At 39.0% G+C, this 21982-nt stretch overlaps 1 protein-coding gene across 1 annotated transcript in view; it reads left to right on the top strand.

Moving 5' to 3' along the window:
* Positions 1-21982, top strand: part of CLCN5 (chloride voltage-gated channel 5) — a 189582-nt gene that overhangs the window by 135279 nt on the left and 32321 nt on the right. The window contains exon 3 of the mRNA XM_043895347.1: positions 3255-3401. Coding sequence (XP_043751282.1) covers positions 3255-3401 — 147 coding nt within the window. The remainder of the gene's footprint in view (positions 1-3254; positions 3402-21982) is intronic.

Raw genomic sequence — 21982 nt, 5'->3', positions numbered from 1 at the left:
TCTACATTTAAAAGGGAAAGTTGATTTGAGGGATGAGGGCAGGGAACATGCCTTGTTTGGAGGTTATTATTTGTATTTAGGTTAAGGTTCTTTCTGCTTGTTTCTGATCTTCATCCTGTTGGGTTTGAAACAGCAAAAGAAGTGTATAGAAAGTTCTTGGGAATTTAGTTTATGGAGCTTAAGATAGAGATGAGAGCTAGAGATAGTAGGTTTCCTTAAAGGATAAGGATACTCAGAGTAAGGCACGGAAATCTGTTATCTCAGTCAGATCCAGAGCAAAGTATAGAAACTGTTTTTTCTTAAATAAAGAGTAAAGACAGTTCTTCCTGAATGACAGGAGGGAAGACTGAGAGATTCAGTTTCCTATGTGTCCTTGTTGTTGTTGTTCAGTTGCTAAGTTGTGTCCAACTCTTGGCAACCCCATGGATGGCAGCATGCCAGGCTCTTCCATCCTATATTATCTCCCAGAGTTTGCTCAAATTCATGTCCATTGAGTCAGTGATGCCATCCAACCATCTCATCTTCTGCTGATCTCTTCTCCCTTCTGCCTTCAGTCTTTCCCAGCATCAGGGTCTTTTCCAGTGAGTCAGTTCTTCGCATCAGGTGGACAAAGTATTAGAGCTTCAGCATCAGTCCTTCCAATGAATATTCAGGGTTGATTTCCTTTAGGATTGACTGGTTTGATCTCTTTGCTGTCCAAGGGACTCTCAAGAGTCTTCTCCAGCACCATAATTCGAAAGCATCAATTCTTGGACGCTCAGCCTTCTTTATGGTCCAGCTCTCACATCCATACATGACTACTGGAAAAACCATAGCTTTGACTAGATGGACCTTTATCAGCAAAGTGATGTCTCTGCTTTTTAATATGCTGTCTAGTTTTGTCATACATAGCTTTTCTTCCAAGGAGCAAGTGTCTTTTAATTTCATGGCTGCAGCCACCATCTGCACTGATTTTGGAGCCCAAGAAAATAAAAAACCTGTCACTGCTTCCACTTTTTCTCCTTCTTTTTTCCATGAAGTGATGGAACCAGAATTCATGATCTTAGTTTTCTGAGTGTTGAGTTTCAAGCCAGCTTTTTTCCTCTCCTCTTTGACTCTCATCAAGAGGCTCTTTAGTTCCTCTTTACTTTCTGTCAGTAGAGTGGTATAATCTCCATATCTGAGGTTGTTGATATTTATCCTGGTAATCTGGATTCCAGCTTGTGATTCATCCAGCTTGGCATTTTGCATGATGTACTCTGCATATAAGTTAAATAAGCAGGGTGACAATATATAGCCTTGACGTACTCCTTTCCCAGTTTTGAACCAGTCTGCTTTTCTATGTTCAGTTCTAACTATTGCTTCTTGACCTGCATATAGGTTTCTCAGGAGGCAGGTAAGGTAGTCTGGTATTCCCATCTCTTTAAGAATTTTCCCCAGTTTCTTGTGATCCACCCAGTCAAAGGCTTTAGCGTAGTCAATGAAGCAGAAGTAGATGTTTTTCTGGAATTCCCTTGCTTTTTCTCTCATCCAGCGGATGTTGGCAGTTTGATCTCTGGTTTCTCTGCCTTTTCTAAATCCAGCTTGTACATCTTGAAGTTCTTGGTTCATCTAATACTGAAGCCTTGCTTGAAAGATTTTGAGGATAACCTTGCTTGCATATGAAAAGAGTACAATTGTACTGTAATTTGAACATTCTTTGGCATTGCCTTTCTTTGAGATTGGAATGAAAACTGACCTTTTCCAGTCCTGTAGCCACTGTTGAGTTTTCCAATTTTGCTAGCATATTTAGTGCAGCACTTTTTATAGCATCATCTTCTAGGATTTGAAAATAGTTCAGCTGGAATTCCATCACCTTCACTAGTTTTGTTTGTAGTGATGCTTCCTAAGGCCTACTTGACTTCAAACTCCAGGATGTCTGGCTGTAAGTGAATGACCACACCATCATGGTTATCTGGATCATTAAGACCTTTTTGGTACAATTTTTCTGTGTATTCTTGCCACCTCTTCTTAATCTCTTCTGCTTCTGTTAAGTCCTTACTGTTTTTGTCCTTTATTGTGCCTTCTTGGAACTACATTGCCTTCTTGCATTTCTTTCTCTTTGAGTAGGTTTTAGTCACTACCTCCTGTACAATGTTACAAACCTTTGTCCATAGTTCCTCTAGTACTCTATCAGATCTAATCCCTTGAGTCTATTCATCACCTCCACTGTATAATCCTAAGGGATTTGATTTAGGTCGTATCTGAATGGCCTAATGTTTTCCCTACTTTCTTCAATTTGAGACTGAATTTTGCAATAAGGAGCTCATGATCTGAGCCACAGTCAGCCCCAGGTCTTTTTTTTTTTTTTTTCAGCCCCAGGTCTTGTTTTTGCTGACTGTATAGAGGTTCTCCATCTTTGACTGCAAAGAATATAATCAGTCTGATTTTGGTATTGTCTACCTGGTGATGTCCATATGGAGAATTGTCTCTTATGTTAGTTACATGGTAAGGGTAGCAGTGTACTATATCTGGAGGGTAGCTGAATATGTTAGGTAGACAAGTGCTCGGGCCTGGTGCACTGGGAAGATCCAGAGGAATCGGGTGGAGAGGGAGGTGGGAGGGGGGATCGGGATGGGGAATACATGTAACTCCATGGCTGATTCATGTCAATGTATGACAAAACCCACTGCAATGTTGTGAAGTAATTAGCCTCCAACTAATAAAAATAAATGAAAAAAAATTATTTAAATAATAACATAAAATAAGACATGAATAAATGGTAACTCAAAAGGTGAAGACTACCTAAATGTCTAGCAACTGATGAATGAATCAATAAAATGTGGTATATCCATACAATGGATATTATTTAGTCCTGAAAGGAAATGTAGACTGATACATATTACAGCATGGTTGAGCCTTGAAAAAAATATGAGAAGTGAAAGAAGCCAGACACAAAGGGCTACATACTATATGGTTACATTTATATGAAATATCCAGAATTAGCAAATCCACAGAGAGAAAGAAAATAGAGGTTAAAGGAGCTGGGGTAAGAGGGAGACGGGAAGTTACATTTTTTGCATAGTGTTTCTGTGTGAGATGATGAAAAATTTCTGGAAATGAAGAGTGATGATGATTGTGTGTTATTGCAAACCTGCTGATTGCTATTGAATTGTCAGTTTAAAGTGGTTTAAGTGGTAAATTTTGTTACGTGTATTTACCACAATAAAAAAAGAATAAGTGGTAAGGGGTTTGGAACTCACTGTAATAAACCTCCTGTTTTTCTTTTTGCGCAGGAGCCATGGATCACAGAGGCTTTCACCAGGGGAGTTTTAATAGCTTCCAAAGTAGCTCCAGTGATGAAGACTTGATGGACATACCGGGTACAGCCATGGATTTCTCCATGAGAGATGATGTTCCTCCTTTAGATGGAGAAATAGAAGGTATATTATTACTCCTGATGATAATTTATCTTTTTAAAAATTATTTCTAATGTATATACAATAATATTAATTTATCTACTGGTACCCAATCCTGTGAGTTTTAACATGTGCTCAGATTACTTGTAACCCCTCCCACCAACAGGATATAGAATAGTTAAACACTTCCAAAGAATTCCTTCTTACTACCCTTTGCACTCAGACCTCCCCTGCGCCCAGCCCCTGGTAACCACTGATTTGTTCTCTGGCCCATAGCTTTTCCTTTTCGAAAATGTCATATACATGAAGTCACATAGTATGTCAGCTTTTTATTTTGCATTTTTGACTGTGCTGGGTCTTCGTTGCCACATGTGGGCTTTCTCTAGTTGAGGCAAGTGGGGGCCGCTCTTCATTGTGGTACATGGGCTTCTCATTGTGGTGGTTTCTCTTGTGGCATATGGGCCCTAGAGCACGCAGGCTTTAGTAGTTGCAACTCTCGGTCTCTAGAGTGCAAGCTCAGAAGTTGCTCTGCAGCTTGTGGGATCTTCCTGGACCAGGGATCAAACCTGTGTCTCCTGCATTTGCAGACAGATTCTTAACCACTGGACCACCAAGGAAGACCAGTATGTCCACTTTTGAGACTGACTTCATTTACTCAGCTTAATGCTTTGGAGATTCACCCAAGTTGTTCATTCCTTGCTGAATAGTATACCCCAGAGTGAAATCACTGAATAGTGTGATAAATGTGTGCTGAACTTTATAAGAAGCTGCTGAAACATTTTCCAGAGTGGTGTACCATTTTGCATCTGAGCTAGCCACCTTTGGTAGGTAGTTCCACTTGTCCTGCATTCTCCACAGCTCTTGGTATTTTCAGTAATTTTTATTTTAACCATTCTAACAGCTATGTAATGTTATCTCATGATGGTTTAATTTCATTTTCTTAATGGCTTATGATTTTGAACATCATTTCATGTGCGTATTTGCCAAATTTATATCCTCTTTGATGAAACGTCTGTTCAAATCCTTTCCCCCTTTTATAATGTTTTTTTTATTATCTGGAATATATTTATGAAAGGAGAATTCCTCTTATGTATTGTTTGGTTATCCAGTAATGTCATTCTTTTCATTGGCTACATATAATTTCATGGGATAGCTATAGCATAGTTTATTTAACTAAGCTTCTATTGATGCACATTTCAGTTGTTTACAATATTTTCCTATTTGTGTGTGTGTGTGGGGGTATGTATCTTTTAAGTGTGTGAGAGCATTTTTGTAGCATGACTGTGTAAGAGTGTGTATTTCCCCACCACCTTACTGGTGCTAAATATTATAATTATTTTTTCATCTTTACAATATGATGAAATAAATATATCTCCATTATTTTAATTTTCACTTTTTTAAATTAATGAACTTGAGCATATTTTCATGTTTATTAACCATTTAAATTTCTTTTTCTGGGAAATTCCCTGGTGGTCCAGTGGTTCAGACTTTACTTTCTCACTGCCAGGAGCCTGGGTTCAGTCCCTGGTTGAGGAACTAAGATCCCGCAAGCCCCATGACATGGCCAAAAAAAATTCTTTTTCCAAAAGTTTCCTGTTCATATGATGTTCCTGTTTTTCTAATGGGCTATATTATTTTTTTATAAGAGCCCTTTATAGCTCAGTTGGTAAAGAATCTGCCTGCGATGCAGGAGACCCCGGATTGATTCCTGGGTTGGGAAGATCCACTGGAGAAGGGATAGGCTACCCACTCCAGTATTCTTGGTCTTCCATTGTGTCTTAGCTGGTAAAGAATCCGCCTGCAATGTGGGAGACCTGGGTTAGATCCCTGGGTTGGGAAGATGCCCTGGAGAAGGGAAAGGCTATCCACTTCAGTATTCTGGCCTGGAGAATTCCATGGACTAAGTCCATGGGGTCACAAAGAGTCGGACGTGACTGAGCGACTTTCACTTTATATCATTATTCTTAATCTTTTTTCTAATGTAGGTTGAAAATATATTTTTTTCTCTTCCGGGTTTGCCTTTGTTAGCTTTGTTTTTTTAATATTCAAATATTTTAAACTTTGTATATAGCTAGGTATATAACCCTTTTGTATCTGCTGCGTTTCTTGTTATAATTAGAAAGGACTGTATCACTTTAAGATTAAATTTAGGTACTTAAAACTGTAGTCTGTTTCTTTAAGTTACTGGGATTGCCATTCTCAAAGTGAAGTCAGGGGGCAAGAAACTACTGTCAGAATTCATTATTTAGCAAATTTGTGTTAAGAGCATATGACATTGCAGATATTTTTCTAGGTTCTGGGAATTACCAAGGCTTTAAGACACCATACCTGCATTGATGAAGTTGATTCTAGCTAGCCTAACAGAAATGTAACTATTTATGACAGTATCTATCTCTTAGAGTTGTTTTCAGGATTAAATGAGATAATAATATATAAAATGCTTATGTACCTGGCATCAAGTTAATGCTCAATAAAATGTTAGCTATCATCATCATCATTATTTTATGTCTATTATAACCCTATATTATAAGTGCTATAGCTCTTATAAGAACTTAGCAGAGAACGCATTCTGTGTGTGTGTGTGTGTGTGTGTATGGGACTGGAAAAATTTTCACAGAAAAGGTGTGTTTGAGAAGGGCCTTGGAAGATAAGTTACTTGGTAGGAGGAAGAGCATTCAAGGCAGAAAGTAAGCTTTTACAGAGCAGCAAACATAATATATAGAGGTGTAAAATGGAAGATATAAGCCTAAATAAGTAAATTTGGGTCTTGAATGTCATGCTGAGAAGTTTGAATGAACCTTATTGTCACTGTGAGGACAAACTCCTTCACATACTCATCGAGCACTTGCTATGAACCAGATACTGCTATAGGCACTAGGAGTACAGTGGCTGGATTAACATAGATAAGATCCAAGCTGATCTGGAATTTAGATCTAGTTGGATAAATAAACAGACAGATTCTCTAGTTAATTATGATAATAGATGATAACCGGGAATAATACTGTAGTTGGAAAGGTCAGGGAAGGCTTCTCTGAGGGGAGGCGAACAACTTGGGATGAATATACCAGTATGAAAAACATGGATTCAAAAAGGATAACAAGGGGCTTTCCTGGTAGCTCAGTGGTAAAGAATCTGCCTGCCAGTGCAGGAGACACAGGTTTGATCCCTGATCCAGAAAGATTCCACATGACGTGGAGCAGCTAAGCCCCTGCACCACAACTATTGAATCTGTGCTCGAGAGCCTGGGAGCCACAACTACTGAGCCTACGCGCCCTACAGCCCATTCTCTGCAACAAGAGAAATCACTGTAATGAGACGCCCACACGCCACAACTAGAGTAAACTCCACTCGCCACAACTAGACAAGAGCTTGCGCAGCAATGAAGACCCTGCAAAGCCAAAAATAAATGAAGGAGTAAATAAAAAATTGTAAAAAATATAACAAGGAATTTGCCTGGTAAAGTTACCTCAGGGCAGTGACAGTAGAAGAGAGCCCCTGAATTTAAAGTTCATAAGAGAGAGGTACTCACAGCTTAGCATTTGGTGGGTTTTCCTATTTGCCTACTAATATAAAGGGAACATTTGTGTATCATGTCCATTTATGTGTAGTTATAACCATAATGAATCAGTTATGCCAATTACTGGCTCTACTGAAGTGGTCAGTTAGGGTATCTGTTAACTTAAATTGGCTACCTCTACTTAAGCCTTCTGGCTAAACCAAAGTAGTTTAGTTATCATCATTGCTTTTAATGAAAAATGATTTCATATGGCATCTGTGTGACCAAAGTACTTTTTGTGTGTCCATATCGCTCTCGGTAGGTGATGGAGTGAATATCCATTATTCTCATTTAATAAACTAGAAAACTGAGGCAGGTAAGATTTTGACATTGTTTACGATTGTAGAATATGGTTTTAAGTGAGCAGTCCTTCACTTTGCACTGTCCTTTACAGGAGAATTACTACTTGTGGTTTCCAGAGTCTGACCATATAATAATGAAGCTGTTTTCCATGAACCAGGCACAAAAATCAGTCCACTTACGATACTCTGTAATGATATAATTTTCTTGCTTTGCTTTTTAGTTGTTCTTACTTTAATGTTTTCACACGGGATTTCCTAATGATCATGACAACGGCAATAGAAAAGAAAGGTCATAAAGTCCTTGATATTCAGTGGTGAAACTGTGCATAAATTATTACATTTTGTACCAGGCACAATAGCACGTTCTAAAAAGATTAGTTAAAAGGAACTTGAAAGGCAGTAGAAGTGGTTCTTGCTTTCCAGATGGCTGGAGGGGCTGATTTATGAGGAATGAATAAATAAATTATGCATGGCACGGTTAAATGCATCTGAGGTAGTGTTATAGTAGTCTGTAAATTACAAGAAACATAAACACAGAGATCTGAATGAATGGGAGGAGGAGGCAAATAGAAAAAGGGTTTGAGTAACAGGAAAAAATTCAGAGCTATTCTTGTAGTCCATCTGTTCTCACTTGCCTGCCTCCGCAGCCTGGAACTCCTTGTCAGCAATTCAGTCATGCATGCATTCAGTATTTTATGGAACACCCAGATATGAACTGTGCTGTTTTTGTAATGTTCTTCGATATCCTTCTTCCTCTCACTTCCTCATGTTTCTACCTAGCCTGCCTTGCTGCTACTCCCTAACTGTAGAATGAAGAGATATTCCTGGCAGAGAGTGCAGCATAGATAAAGGAAGCAGTAGCATAAGAGACCCTTTTCTGCTCAATAAACAGAGGCTGTGAGTCTGGGGCATGAGACTCAAGGGTGGGGATGGTGACAGTTGGAGTAGGAGATAGGTTGGGAGAGCTTTTCGACCTTACCTTGTAACCAAGCAGTTACCAAATGATTTAAAAGCAGAGGAATGATGTGATTAGATTTATGTTTTAGAGAATGTATGGCAGTGTGGAGGATGGATTCAGGGGAAGGATATGTGGAGACTGGAAGACCATTAAAATGTTAGTTTTGAGCAATCTAGGCAAAAGAGCAAAGGCCTGAATTAAGACAGCAGGAATGGAGATGGGGGAAGAATAAGTTCTGGAGAAATTTCGGAGTGAGCATCAATAAGACCAATTAGAGATGGAGAACAGACCAGAAACATCAGAGATGACTTAAAAGCTCAGGTAGAGTATGCTGCTAAGTCACTTCAGTCGTGTCCGACTCTGTGTGATCCCATAGACGACAGCCCACCAGGCTCCGCTGTCCCTGGGATTCTCCAGGCAAGAACACTGGAGTGGGTTGCCATTTCCTTCTCCAACGTGTGAAAGTGAAGTCGCTCAGTTATGTCCGACTCTTAGCGACCCCATGGACTGCAGCCTACCAGGCTCCTCCATCCATGGGATTTTCCAGGCAAGAGTACTGGAGTGGGGTGCCATTGCCTTCTCCGGCCAGGTGGAGTATAGGCAGGCCATTTCTCCCTCGCATGTGAGCACATGCCCAGACCACCGCTGCCAGCCTCAGCATAAGCTCCTGATGTCCCAGGGAAGGGAAAAAAACTCTTTTAAAAGGAAAAATATGACAGTGCGTGAAATACACCATGGAAGTTGTGAAACAGTTCTGCTTCTTCTGCCCTGCTGTAAAAACACACACACACACACACACACACACACACAAATGAAAAACAGAATGGAGAAACCTACCATCATCATCTCAGTTAGGCTCTCCCAAACTGACTCAAGCAATTTGTGTGCATGGTATGAGAAGGAGAAGGAAACGGAATTTGGGATCCATCACCCTCAAGATATTCAAACTTCCCTAAACACTTAGCCTAGTAATAGTAGTAGCAGCAGCAGCAGAAGTAGCAGTAGTAGTAGTGTTAGTCACTCAGTCGTGTCCGACTCTCTGCAACCCCATGGACTGTAGCCCACCAGGCTCCTCTGTCCATGGGATCCTCCAGGCAAGAATACTGGAATAATTTGCCATTCCCTTCTCCAGGGGATCTTCCTGACCCAGGGATCAAACCCATGTCTCTTGCAATGCAGGCAGATTTTTTAAACACTTAGCCTAGGAGAATGGCAATTGTTATTGCTGCTTTTTGAGCTTGAAAAAAGAGTGACTGATATCAGAAGCTCTGTGGAGCCATAAACCTCACTTGTTTTATATGCTGAACCCATAAAATGAGGTGTATGGTGATGGTCCACAGGATTTAAAAGCTTTAAAGTTTCCTTAATGGGAAAATACCTGGTCAGATTCTAGAATGTACACCCTGTAATCTCTCCCCCATTTATATGTTTATATTGTTGTCTTAAGTATATGTTTTATTTGGATCTACTGAGTTTTTACCCAGTGTCCCATCCAGGATACAACATTACATTTCATCATTGTGTCTCCTTGGGCCCCTCTTGGCTGTGATGGTTTCTTAGACTTTCTTTCTTTTTGGTGATCGTGACAGTTTTGAGGAGTACTGGCCAGGTGTTTGTATATTGTTGCTCAACTGGGATTAGTTTGATGTTTTTTTCATAATTAGACTGAGGCTTGGGGGAGAAGACTAGAGGTAAAATGTCTTTCTTACCACATTCACATCAAAGGTATATGCCGTCAGTATGGCTCATGACTGCTGATGTTCACCTTGATCACTTGGCTGAGGCAGTATTTATCAATTTTTTTGACTGTGAAATTATACTTTTTTCATCCTTTTGAAATGTGTTCTTTGGAAGGAAGTTACTGCATAGCTGACACTTAAGAATAAGGAAGTTATTCTCTACCTCCTTGTGGATGAAGTATCTAAAGATACTATTTGGAATTGTTCTTCATTAGAGATTTCTCTATTCTCTCCCAGTTATTTATTCAATCACTTATTTATAACAGTAGGGACTCATTTGTTTAATACTTTGGACTATAATCTATTATTATTTATTTTATTCAAATGTTTCTAGCTGGGCATTCAAAGCTCTTTTAGTTGGCTCTGTTTCCCTTTGACATACCCCTGTCACTATGGAGGTTTCTTGAGCACTTACTTACTTCCTGGTACTACAACATACTCCAGGCCCATGTTATGTATTTCCTGACTCAGTCCTAGAATCAGCTATTTCTCCAAGGAGCCCTGGTTCCTTTCAGTGGAGGTTGGTGTTAGAAACCAAGATCTGGGCCTTCAGTGTGCTTTTATCTATTGGGGTGTTGTTGATTCTAGGCCCTCTCAGTAAGGAAATACAAATATATGTGTATACTGACCTACATATTTAACTATCTGCATCTATATTAAGCTAAACATGAGATCATACTGATGTCTCTAATTCTAATCCATTAACACATGGTTCATTCTTGCCTTCTTCCCTTACTTGTCTGTAACCTTCCCCTTAAGGTAGTGAGAAACATGGCTCTCACCATCCACCATCCAATTTTTAACTGTTCATTTCCAGTGTACATGTGTGGATTTCAAATTGTTAACCCATATCCTTCATGGGAAACTACTTTATCAACTAGAATAAAGCACTTATACAAAATTCCTTTTGCCTTTAGTTTTAAAAACTCCATTCATTTCTAGTTACTTGGGTCAGCATCTTTTTCTTTTACCCCTTTTAGTGAGGCTGCTTCACAAATTTGTAATATAATTAGATTCTTTTGTCACTTAGTGCATTCCATCCTGGGATTTTTTTTTTAATTGCATACATTAAGGTTCACTATTTGTGCTGTAAAGCTCTATAGATTTTGACAAGTATATGGTGACATGTATATACTATTATAGTATCATGCAGAATAGTTTCACTGCCCTGAGAAATCCAGTGTCTTACCTATTTAATGTCCTTCCTTCTGAGCCCCTGGCAACCATCAATCCATTTTCATCTTCATAAATTTGTCTTTTCTAGGATATCTTTGGGCTTCCTGGGTGGCTCAGCCAGTAAAGAATCTGCCTGCAGTGCAGGAGACATGGGTTTGATCCCTGGGTCAGGAAGATCCCCTGGAGAAGGGATAGGCTACCCACTCCAGTATTCTTGCCTGGAAAGTAACATGGACAGAGGAGCCTGGTGGGCTATAGTCCATGGGGGTCTCAAAGAGTCGGATACAACTGAGTGACTAACACTTTGAGAATTTCTTTATAAACGGAATCATACAGTGTGTAGACTTTTCAGATTGGCTTCTTTCATTTAGCAATATGCATTTAAGGCTCTTCTATGTCTTTGTGTAGATTGATAGCTCATTCCTTTTCATTGCTGAATAATATTCCATTGTCCAGATATACCACAGTTAGTCTATTCATTCACCTACCTACTGCATAACATCTTGGTTTCTTACAACTTTTAACAGTTTTCACTAAAGCTGCTACAAATATCTGTGTGCGAGCTTGCCCATAGGCATAAGTTTTCAAGTCAGTTGGGTAAATATATGGGTGTGTGATTTCTGGATTATGTGATAAAACTTTTTAGTTTTATGAGAAATTGCGAAACTGTCTTCTAAAGTGGCTGTGCCATTTTGTTTCCCCGTCAACAATGGTTGATAGTTCCTGTAACTCCACATCCTTGCAAGCAGTTGGTATTGTCAGTGTTTTAGATTTTAGCCATTCTAATAGGTGTGCAGTGGGATCTCATTGTTAATTTGCATTACCCTAATGACAAATGATGATGAGCATCTTTTCATTTGTTATTTGCCATCTGTATGTCTTCTTTGGTGAGGGTCAGATCTTTTGATTTTAGATCTTCTTTTCTAATATATACATTTAATACTATAAATTTCTAAGGACTGCTTTTGCTGTATCCCACAAATTTTGTTATGTTGTATTTTCATTTTCACTTCAGAATGTTTGAAAAGTCATCTTGAGAGCTCTTTAACCCATGGGTTATATGGAAGTGTGTTGCTTAATTTCCAGGTATTTTGGCATTTTCCAGCTATTTTTCTGTAGGTTTCTAGTTTAATTCTCTTGTGTTAAGATTTATGTTAAACTGGCTAGAAGTTGGGCTGTGTTTAATGTTTGGTGTAATCATTGGTGCTAGGAGGCTAAATCTCTCTCGTGTCCTTGTTTTTGTCTCCTCTCTTGACTGAGTTTCCTTAAGCACAACTCCCATTCTGTATCTTGCAGCTATAATTCACTGTTATTAAGTATGAAAGTGAAATCATTAGCCACTCAGTCGTGTCCAACTCTTTGTGATCCCATGGAGTGTAGCCTGCCAGGCTCCTCTGTCTATGGGATTTCCCAGGCAAGAATACTGGAGGGGGTTGCCATTCCCTTCTCCAGGGGATCTTCCCAACCCAGGGATGGAACACAGGTCTCCTGCATTGCTGCTGGATTCTTTACCTTCTGAGCCAGTATACAGGAGCCCTATTGGTATAGTGGTACGGTATGGGGGAATAGGTTATTTTTACAATTTTCTGATTAAATCACAGTGTCTTTTGGACCTGTGTTTTGTATTTGACCTTCACAAAATATAATCCAGTGGTATAACATTTTGTTTTCCCTGCCCCCTACTCCTGTCAGCATTTCCAACCCATTTCCAGGAAGCCCAGACCTCTGACTTGGCTTTTTTTTCCCTTAGGTGAGATTAGGAGGATGGAGTGGGGCTGGAGAGGGAAGAATACCCTTCCCCCACCTGGGATAAGTCTCAAGCAAAGTATTTCCCCCTGGAGCATAGGCTTTTGTTAGAATGACCTGTTTGGCCTATTTCACAATGATAACTCTTAGCTTCTGATCAGAGTCTGGAGGAGGTCTTTCTTTGAGAACACCAAAGTATAGGCTCAGAAGTTTCTTATTCTCATGTAAGTCCACACTCAGCCTTCAGAAATTAGTCAGAATTGCCATTTAAGTGGCCAGGTAAGCAGATCTTTCTCGGTGTCTTTTCAGATAAGCCTGTCTCTTCAGATTTGGGGGTTGGAATTTCCCTTGCAACCTTATAATTCTCTGGTGAGTCCTGGAAAAGTTACTAATTTTTCAGTTTTTTCTAGCCTTTTCTTGTTCAAATAGGAGTGACAGCTTCTTTTTTATTTATTTATTTTAACTGAAGTATAGTTAACTTACAGTGTTGTATTAGTTTCAAGTGAACAGCAAGACAACTGAGCTTTTTACTTGCAAGGGTTGAATCTGGAAGCTCCCCATTTATTTTCTAATTAGTTACACTGCTTTGGTCCCCTCTTGAAAGAAGAAAATTAGAGGACAAACATTTGACCTCTGATAAATCCTGAGTGGATTCTTTTGAACCGCACTTTGTTCCAGTTTATGACATTCTAGGGTAGAGGAAAGGGTTACTCTGATGTTTCGGGAGTGTTGTGGTGAGTGTTTCTGGGGTCTGTGGCTATCGGGTTCCCCAGAGATTTGGTAACCATGTTGGTATAGCTCTGATTAGCCGTAGACCAGATGCATTTGGTCCCAGGTGTGCCCTCCTTCACTGCTGAGCTGAATCTTTCTTTTCCAAGATTAGTACCATTTTATGATCTTGCCAGAAGAGTATTCTCTAACTATGCAATCAAAATACCTTTGAAATTCTTCAAAGCTAAGGTCTTCTCAAAAGTCATTTAGCACAATGTATGAATGATCCACAAATAGTTGTTGCTAAAATAATGAGTATGCGGGTGGGAAAGGACTGTAAAAATCATACATGTTAATACACCCTCATTTTACAGATGGGGAACCATAAAGCCACAGAGATGAAGGCAGTTGCTCAGGGTGACAAAATTACTGAGTTATGGAGCTAGTCTTAGAATCTGTATCTTCTTACTGCTGGACAACGGGCCTGATCACGAAGACTATTTTTCCCATTGACTTTCATTTAAAAAATTTAGTAAGCCATCTTCTTTGTGGTACATTTCTCCTGGTGTTGTCTGAAACCTGTCGCCTGTTTTGTTTACAAATACCCCAATGGTCTTCCTCTCACAATAGAAGTCTGTCCTTCGCGATGTCCTGTTTCTAATCTTCTAGCTGCATTATTGTTATTTTTCTTTTTAGAAACACACATAAACACACCTCACTGTTAGAGATTCAAACAATGCACATGTATATAACATGTGAAAGTCCTCCCCCTCACTGCCAACTTCCCACTCCAGTGATAACCCTTTGAAATAATTCAGTTATGACCCTTTCAATTCTTTTTCTATCCAGTTAACACAGAGATACACAATTAATTTTTAAAAATCTACTTATTATTTTAAAATAGCTTTTTTCACATAGTAAGTTTGGGAGGTTTTTCTATTTCAGTACACATCAGTCTGCTTCTTTCCTTGTGCTATTCCCCAGTTACTGGACTCTTTCGTTGTTCCCAGTGCTGCAGTGAATAACATGCATATGTTGGTGTACGCAGGTCCAGGTGTTTAAGGGCAATTCCTAGATTATATGTGTGTGTGCTTAACTCATTTTTGTTTGGTTTGGGCGTTCCATATACCATGTGGGATCTTAGTTCCCTGACTAGGGATCAAACCTGTGCCCCCTGCATTAGCAGCATGGGGTCTTAACCACTGGAAGTCCTAATTAATTTTTTTGTCCATAACATCACACTATTCCTATGAGTTTGGGAAGAATCTCCTACTTGCTATTTCCTCTCTTGAAGTTTTTCGCCCTGCCAAAGAATGATTGCTAATCTCTTTTCCCCAGCTTCCTTTTGGAGATTAATAGAGAGAAACCAATGTAGGCTCAGTACAGAACTGGTGAGTTGCTGCTTCTAAAATAGTAAGTATAAGTAATTACATAGGCTTGTGCTAGCCAAAGGGTTTCTCAATACTCTGGTATGGAATGTACTTCTTAGAGCAAGATCTCCCTACCCATTACATTTCCCAGTCCTCTTGTCAGTCCCTTGTAAAGTATAAAGTTGAGAAGGAAGGGATGAAGAGCAAGTAAGGGAGCAGAGGGCTATTTTCTTTATATGGACAACCCTCTCAGCAATGCTGTCAAACCTAGCCCCTCTAATTCCGTTTCTGCATTCATTTTGTACAGTGGTACCAAACCATGCTCCTCAAGTTGTTTTTCCAAACACTGGTAACTCTGGCAGTTAGCACCCTAGCTCCACTGGTAATGAAAGTGAGTTGGGTGGGGGAACTTCTAGATTACAACAGATGGCTGGGAACAGAAAGCTTAAAAGATACACCATCAAGCAAATGTCTACAATCCTGTGGGGACAGAGCTGTATCCAATGGGAGCCATGGAGTCTGAAGGTGGTATTAGAATCTAGATAAATGCTTATCTCAAAAGCCTTTTTTTCCTGTCCCTTTCTGCCATGCCCCATCTTCCTGTATACTTCTTGTAACCCTCAAACTTTATTTTAATAGCACATACGTATTTGTTACTGTTGTTGCAGTTCTGATGCCCACCTCTCTCAACACCTGATTGAACTTGTGTCTCTTACGTCTCCTGCATTAGGCAGGTGGGTTCTTTACTGCTAGCGCCACCTGGGAAGCCCAGCTCTCAGCAGTCAGTCCTTAAATGGGTGCAGGGGTGACCGTCAGAACAACACAGGCACCGAGCCGACAGGTTGAATGTCCCGGAGCCTCTTGGTGTTCCAGCTGCTGCATCATGGGAAAGTTCAGGAGCCTCTGGGGGATGGTTGTGGGGGAAGAGAGTCCTTAGGAAAGAGTAGTTATCTCTCTACAGCTACTCACAAAGTGAGGTATTTCACTATGTAACAACCAGTATGGCTTTACAGATATGTATCAATGGAATGCGTGCCTGCTAAGTTACTTTACCACTAGTACCACCTGGGAAGCCCAATCAATGGAAATAGTCACCCTGAATAAGTGCCCTAGGAGCCAAACTAAGATAGTATATTAAAGCATGATATAGTCCTGTGACACTCTCCAGGGCTTTGATGAGAGGGCTGCTTCACTAATATTTGCTTTTCAACTGGTGGGTATGGGTTAGTGGGAAAGCAAAATGGAGGCACAAATTGATAGAAGGGTCCTAAAAATGTTGATTAATTACTCAGGCTTCAACTGTAATATATTCTCAAACATAGAGGTGAATGCAATGTGAAAGAGTTCATGGATTGTTGGGAGATCTGGAAGAGATGAACCAGTACAAGAAGGGAAAGGGGTGCAGATAGGAAAGTGAGAAGTGGCTCATAATAAACTCTTGTACTTGCTGTTGAATGAAGGTACAATTTTAAAAATCACAGGATGACTTACTTCACTCTGTATAAGGGGCTCCAGTCTGGTGCACTGGGAAGACCCAGAGGAGTCGGGTGGAGAGGGAGATGGGAAGGGGGATCGGGATGGGGAATAAGTGTAAATCTATGGCTGATTCATATCAATGTATGACAAAACCCACTGAAATGTTGTGAAGTAATTAGCCTCCAACTAATAAAAAAATTAAAAAAAAAAAATCACAGGATGAATATCTGCTGATGTGTGCTTGGTAGAATGTTGACTGTTTTTGTATATGTGCTTTTAGCTTTGCAAAAATACAAAATATCCCTGTAAAAACTGAAATATATTCTAAAAATGGAACTATTTTCCAAGTCCTCTGATGCATACCAATAGCCCTGCTCCATTTCTCTGTGTGCTTATTTCTTTCTCTAGGCAGCTGCCAATAAGTGAGCCCACATGCAGTGTGGTTCTCACTAAAGCAGTATGTCAGGGTGCACAAGGTTTCTTTCTATCCTCTTTCCCCTTGTGTTTCTGTTAGTGTTTAACTAATTCACTTAATCAGTTACTGTTCAACTCCCCCAGGAAATTTCTAATGGCATATTGGTTAGAGATTGAAATAAACATTAATTCTCAAATTGGAATTTATTTTCCTGTATCTTAAGGGGTTTTCTAGTTTTAAGCATCATGTGATTTTTAGAAAATATTAGAAAGTGGTTTCCATAAAGGGAAATGAGCAAAATACATTCATTTATATGCATCCTCATTCAGCCATGTGCTTTTAAACACCCATTAATTAAGTTTTTATACCTCACCAGGAAAGCTGTTTCAAGGTTGACTTTTTTTTCTGACTAGTTTTTTGTCCATTTTTGTCCCAGACTCAAGCAAAGCAGATAAGCTTTAGGGGACCTTTCTTTTATCATTTGAGATCCAGAGGTACTTTAATTTGAATCATTTTCCTGCTAGAGCATTAAAACCATTTCTCATATAACTTATGTTGAACGGCACACTATGCCTTCAAAACTTATCTAAGTTTTACCTTTGTGTGTGTAGACACAAGAATATAGACTTGCCTAAGTTCCAAAGAGTAGCCAGGAGAGATAAGAAAGCCTTCCTCAGCAATCAGTGCAAAGAAATAGAGGAAAACAACAGAATGGGAAAGACTAGAGATCTCTTCAAGAAAATTAGAGATACCAAGGGAACATTTCATGCAAAAATGGGCTCAATAAAGGACAGAAATGGTATGGACCTCACAGAAGCAGAAGATATTAAGAAGAGGTGGCAAGAATACACAGAAGAATTGTACAAAAAAGATCTTCACGACCCAGATAATCACAATGGTGTGATCACTCACCTAGAGCCAGATATCCTGGAATGTGAAGTCAAGTGGGCCTTAGAAAGCATCACTATGAACAAAGCTAGTGGATGTGATGGAATTCCAATTGAGCTATTTCAAATCCTGAAAGATGATGCTGTGAAAGTGCTGCACTCAATATGCCAGCAAATTTGGAAAACTCAGCAGTGGCCACAGGACTGGATAAGATCCGTTTTCATTGCAATCCCTAAGAAAGGCAATCCCAAAGAATGCTCAGACTACTGCACAATTTCACTCATCTCACACGCTAGTAAAGTAATGCTCAAAGTTCTCCAAGCCAAGCTTCAGCAATATGTGAACTGAGAACTTCCAGATGTTCAAGCTGGTTTTAGAAAAGGCAGAGGAACCAGAGATCAAATTGCCAATATCTGCTGTATCATTGAAAAAGCAAGAGAGTTCCAGAAAAACATCTATTTCTGCCTTACTGACTATGCCAAAGCCTTTGACTGTGTGGATCACAATAAACTGTGGAAACTTCTGAAAGAGATGGGAATACCAGACCACCTTACCTGCCTCTTGAGAAATCTGTATGCAGGTCAGCAAGCAACAGTTAGAGCTGGACATGGGACAACAGACAGGTTCCAAATAGGAAAAGGAGTATGTCAAGGCTGTATATTGTCACCCTGCTTATTTAACTTATATGCAGAGTACATCGTGAGAAATGCTGGGCTGGAAGAAGCACAAGCTGGAATCAAGATTGCTGGGAGAAATATCAATAACCTCATATATGCAGATGACACCACCCTTATGGCAGAAAGTGAAGAGGAACTAAAAAGCCTCTTGATGAAAGTGAAAGGGGAGAGTGAAAAAGTTGGCTTAAATCTTAACATTCAGAAAACTAAGATCATGGCATCTGGTCCCATCACCTCATGGGAAATAGATGGGGAGACAGTGTGTCAGACTCTATTTTTTTGGACTCCAAAATCACTGCAGATGGTGACTGCAGCCATGAAATTGAAAGATGCTTACTCCTTGGAAGGAAAGTTATAACCAACCTAGATAGCATATTAAAAAGCAGAGACATTACTTTGCCAACAAAGGTCCGTCTGGTCAAGGCTATGGTTTTTCCAGCGGTCATGTATGGATGCGAGAGTTGGACTGTGAAGAAAGCTGAGTGCCGAAAAATTGATGCTTTTGAACTGTGGTGTTAGAGAAGACTCTCGAGAGTCCCTTGGACTGCAAGGAGGTCCAACCAGTCCATCCTGAAGGAGATAAGTCCTGGGTGTTCACTGGAAGGACTGATGCTGAAGCTGAAACTCCAATACTTTGACCACTTGATGCAAAGAACTGACTCATTTGAAAAGACCCTGATGCTTGGAGGGATTGGGGGCAGGAGGAGAAGGGGACTACAGAGGATGAGATGGCTGGATGACATCACCGACTCGATGGGCATGAGTTTGAGTAAACTCCGGGAGTTTGTGACCGTAGGGAGGCCTGGCGTGCTGCGATTCATGGGGTCGCAAAGAGTTGGACATGACTGAGTGACTGAACTGAACTGAACTGAAGGACCCCAATCTTGGTATTTAGAGCTGTTGTTTAATTTTGCTTTTTTTCTTGGCAGAGTATTTACACACCAGAAGATTAACTTTTTTAAAAAATCTCCCTGTTTTTAAATTGAAGTATAGTTGATTTACAGTATTTCTGGTTGTACAGCAAAGTGATTCCGATTATATATACTTTTTCAGATTATTAATATTTTCCCTTATAGGTTATTACAAGATATTGACTATAGTTCCCTGCATTATACAGTAGGTCCTTGTTTATCTAAAGAAGCTTAAGTCTTAATCCACTGTTTTTTGGAAAGCTTTTTGCATTTTGCTACTCTATTTGTACCTCAGTAGTTGATCTGGAATGGAATCATTTCTACACTCGTTCTTGATAACTTAGTTTTATGAATTTAATATTTCTTTCTACTAAGTAAAAAAAATGCTAAGAAAACAGACCAATTGGATGTGGAATAAGACCCACAGCTTAAGCTATTTGTCATCAAGTCATATATAGATACCTCTGTGAAAGAGTACAGTTTCATCCCTCTCATTGATAAAACCTTAAAAAGTAGTAGTATCATTGTCATCATCCTTATTTTACACTTAAAGTATTTTTTCCTATTCTAAAAACTATGATGAATATCTTCTAATTTCTAGTCCATACTGGTGTCAAATCCCCATTAAGTGGTCTTCCTGTGTTGAAAGTTTTAAAAACTGTTGTAGGAACAACTAACATATTAGAAACAGAAAATGATCTGATCAGATCTGTGCTCCACAAAAATAACTCTGTCCCCAAATATTAACTTTATCGTTGTGGTTTTATCATAGGATACATTAAAATTGGTAAGCATTTCTTTCTGTTACTCATAGTAATTGACCTACACCTGACAGCCTGTATAAAGGAACATGTGCTAGAGATTACACCTTTGGCAGAGAAGGGAATAGTGGGGTAGAAGAGAGTAAAAGAAATATAATGTCAAATTCTGAATACCATTGCCTCATTTATTTTTTTAATTGAAGTATAGTTGATTTATGATATTGTGTTAATTTCTGGTATACAGTAGAGTGATTCATTTATACATTTTGGGGAGGATGGGAGAGAATTTTTTTTTTTTTTTGGAGAGAATTTTAATGCAGCCACCAAATTAAAGGATAAAAACATACTGTAAACATAACTTAAAACAATTTAGACTCAAACAAAATGTGAGGTAGACTGACTAGTAAAATTCACCAAATGTTGGTTAGGAAAATTTTATAGTAATAAAGTAACACAGGTGCCTCCTTTTCTAAAAATCACAAAAAGCAATTGCATAAGTTACAGCCAAAAATTGAATACAACAATTCTCATTGTAGTTTTAGTGTGTGTATGTATATGTGTGTATATATATACACTAAATATATCTATATTCCTTTTCATATTCTTTTCCCTTATAGGTTATTACAAAATATTGAGTATTAGTTTCCTATGCTATACAGTAGGTCCTTGTTGGGTATCTATTTTATATATAGTTGTGTGCTTCTGCTAATCCCAAACTCCTAATTTATCTCCCTTTCCTTCCTCTTTAGTAACTGTAAGTTTGTTTTATATGTCTATGAGTCTGTTTCTATTTTGTAAATAAGTACATTTGTATCATTTTTTTAGATTCTGCATATAAGTGGTATCATACAACATTTGTCTTTCTCTGCATTACTTCACTTAGTATGATAATATCTAGATCCAACCACGTTGCTGCAAATCCAGTGCCTCATTTCTTAATCTGAATTGTAATTAAATCTCATTTTAGTAGGAGGACTGTGTCATAGCTGTCAGTCCTCTGGTTTTCAAAAGAGGTAAATTTACATGGAATAAAATAGTTCCTCCACAGAAGCACTGATGGAGCATTTGAAAAACACATGAAATTTCACCAGAAGTTATTGACATGGTACTAGCTATGCAATCCAGTTACTGTACATTGAAGATCTATACATTTTTTAAGTACCAAAAACTAGTATGTTAAAGTGTAAAATAATCTAATAAGGTAATGCAAATCTTAGTATAAGTGAATATATTCTGTAGTGGTCTTCAGATACTACACATAGAATCCCATTTAGTAAAGATAATTTTGAAGGAGGCTTGTGAGGTTGGCCCTGTCATCCTCTTTAAGTAAGAAATACATACTTTTCTAAAAGTATAATTGTACAATACAGTCACATTTGAGTCATAGCTTTTGCTTTTTAAACTTGTTAGTTTTTTGCCACAATACCATCAGTTGCCGCTTCATTTTACTCCTTGTTAGTGCTAGGTTAGTTCATCAAGAACTGAGATACTGTCATAGTGATGGACTGGACCAAAAGCATGTAGGTTCCATGAAGTGCCTCACATTTCCTAAGATTTTGTTATATTGATATTTTAGGATGCATCAGGCCTTAAGAATTGATGAGAGTAATCACAACATTTTGAAACACTATATTTAGGTCTGATTATTGGAGCACACCGACTAGATTAATGTTTAACAGTGGCTGTTCTGTGCATTCACTTAGGTGGTTAGGAGATGGCAATTTTCTTTTTCTCCTGTTCTGTTGAGAAAAAATTGACATACATCACTGCATAAGTTTAAGGTATAAATCAGGATGCTTTGATTTACATACATTGTGAAATGATTACTACAATGAGTTCGACTAACATCCATCTTCTCATGTTGTTGTTGTTTAGTCGCCAAGTTGTGTCTGACTCTTTGTGACCCCATGGACTGTAGC

This window comes from Cervus elaphus, chromosome X (genome assembly GCF_910594005.1).
Source record: "Cervus elaphus chromosome X, mCerEla1.1, whole genome shotgun sequence".
In the NCBI taxonomy this organism is placed as follows: Eukaryota; Metazoa; Chordata; class Mammalia; order Artiodactyla; family Cervidae; genus Cervus; species Cervus elaphus.
Note: the sequence above shows the minus strand (reverse complement) of the source record. Positions and strands in the feature narration are given on the sequence as shown.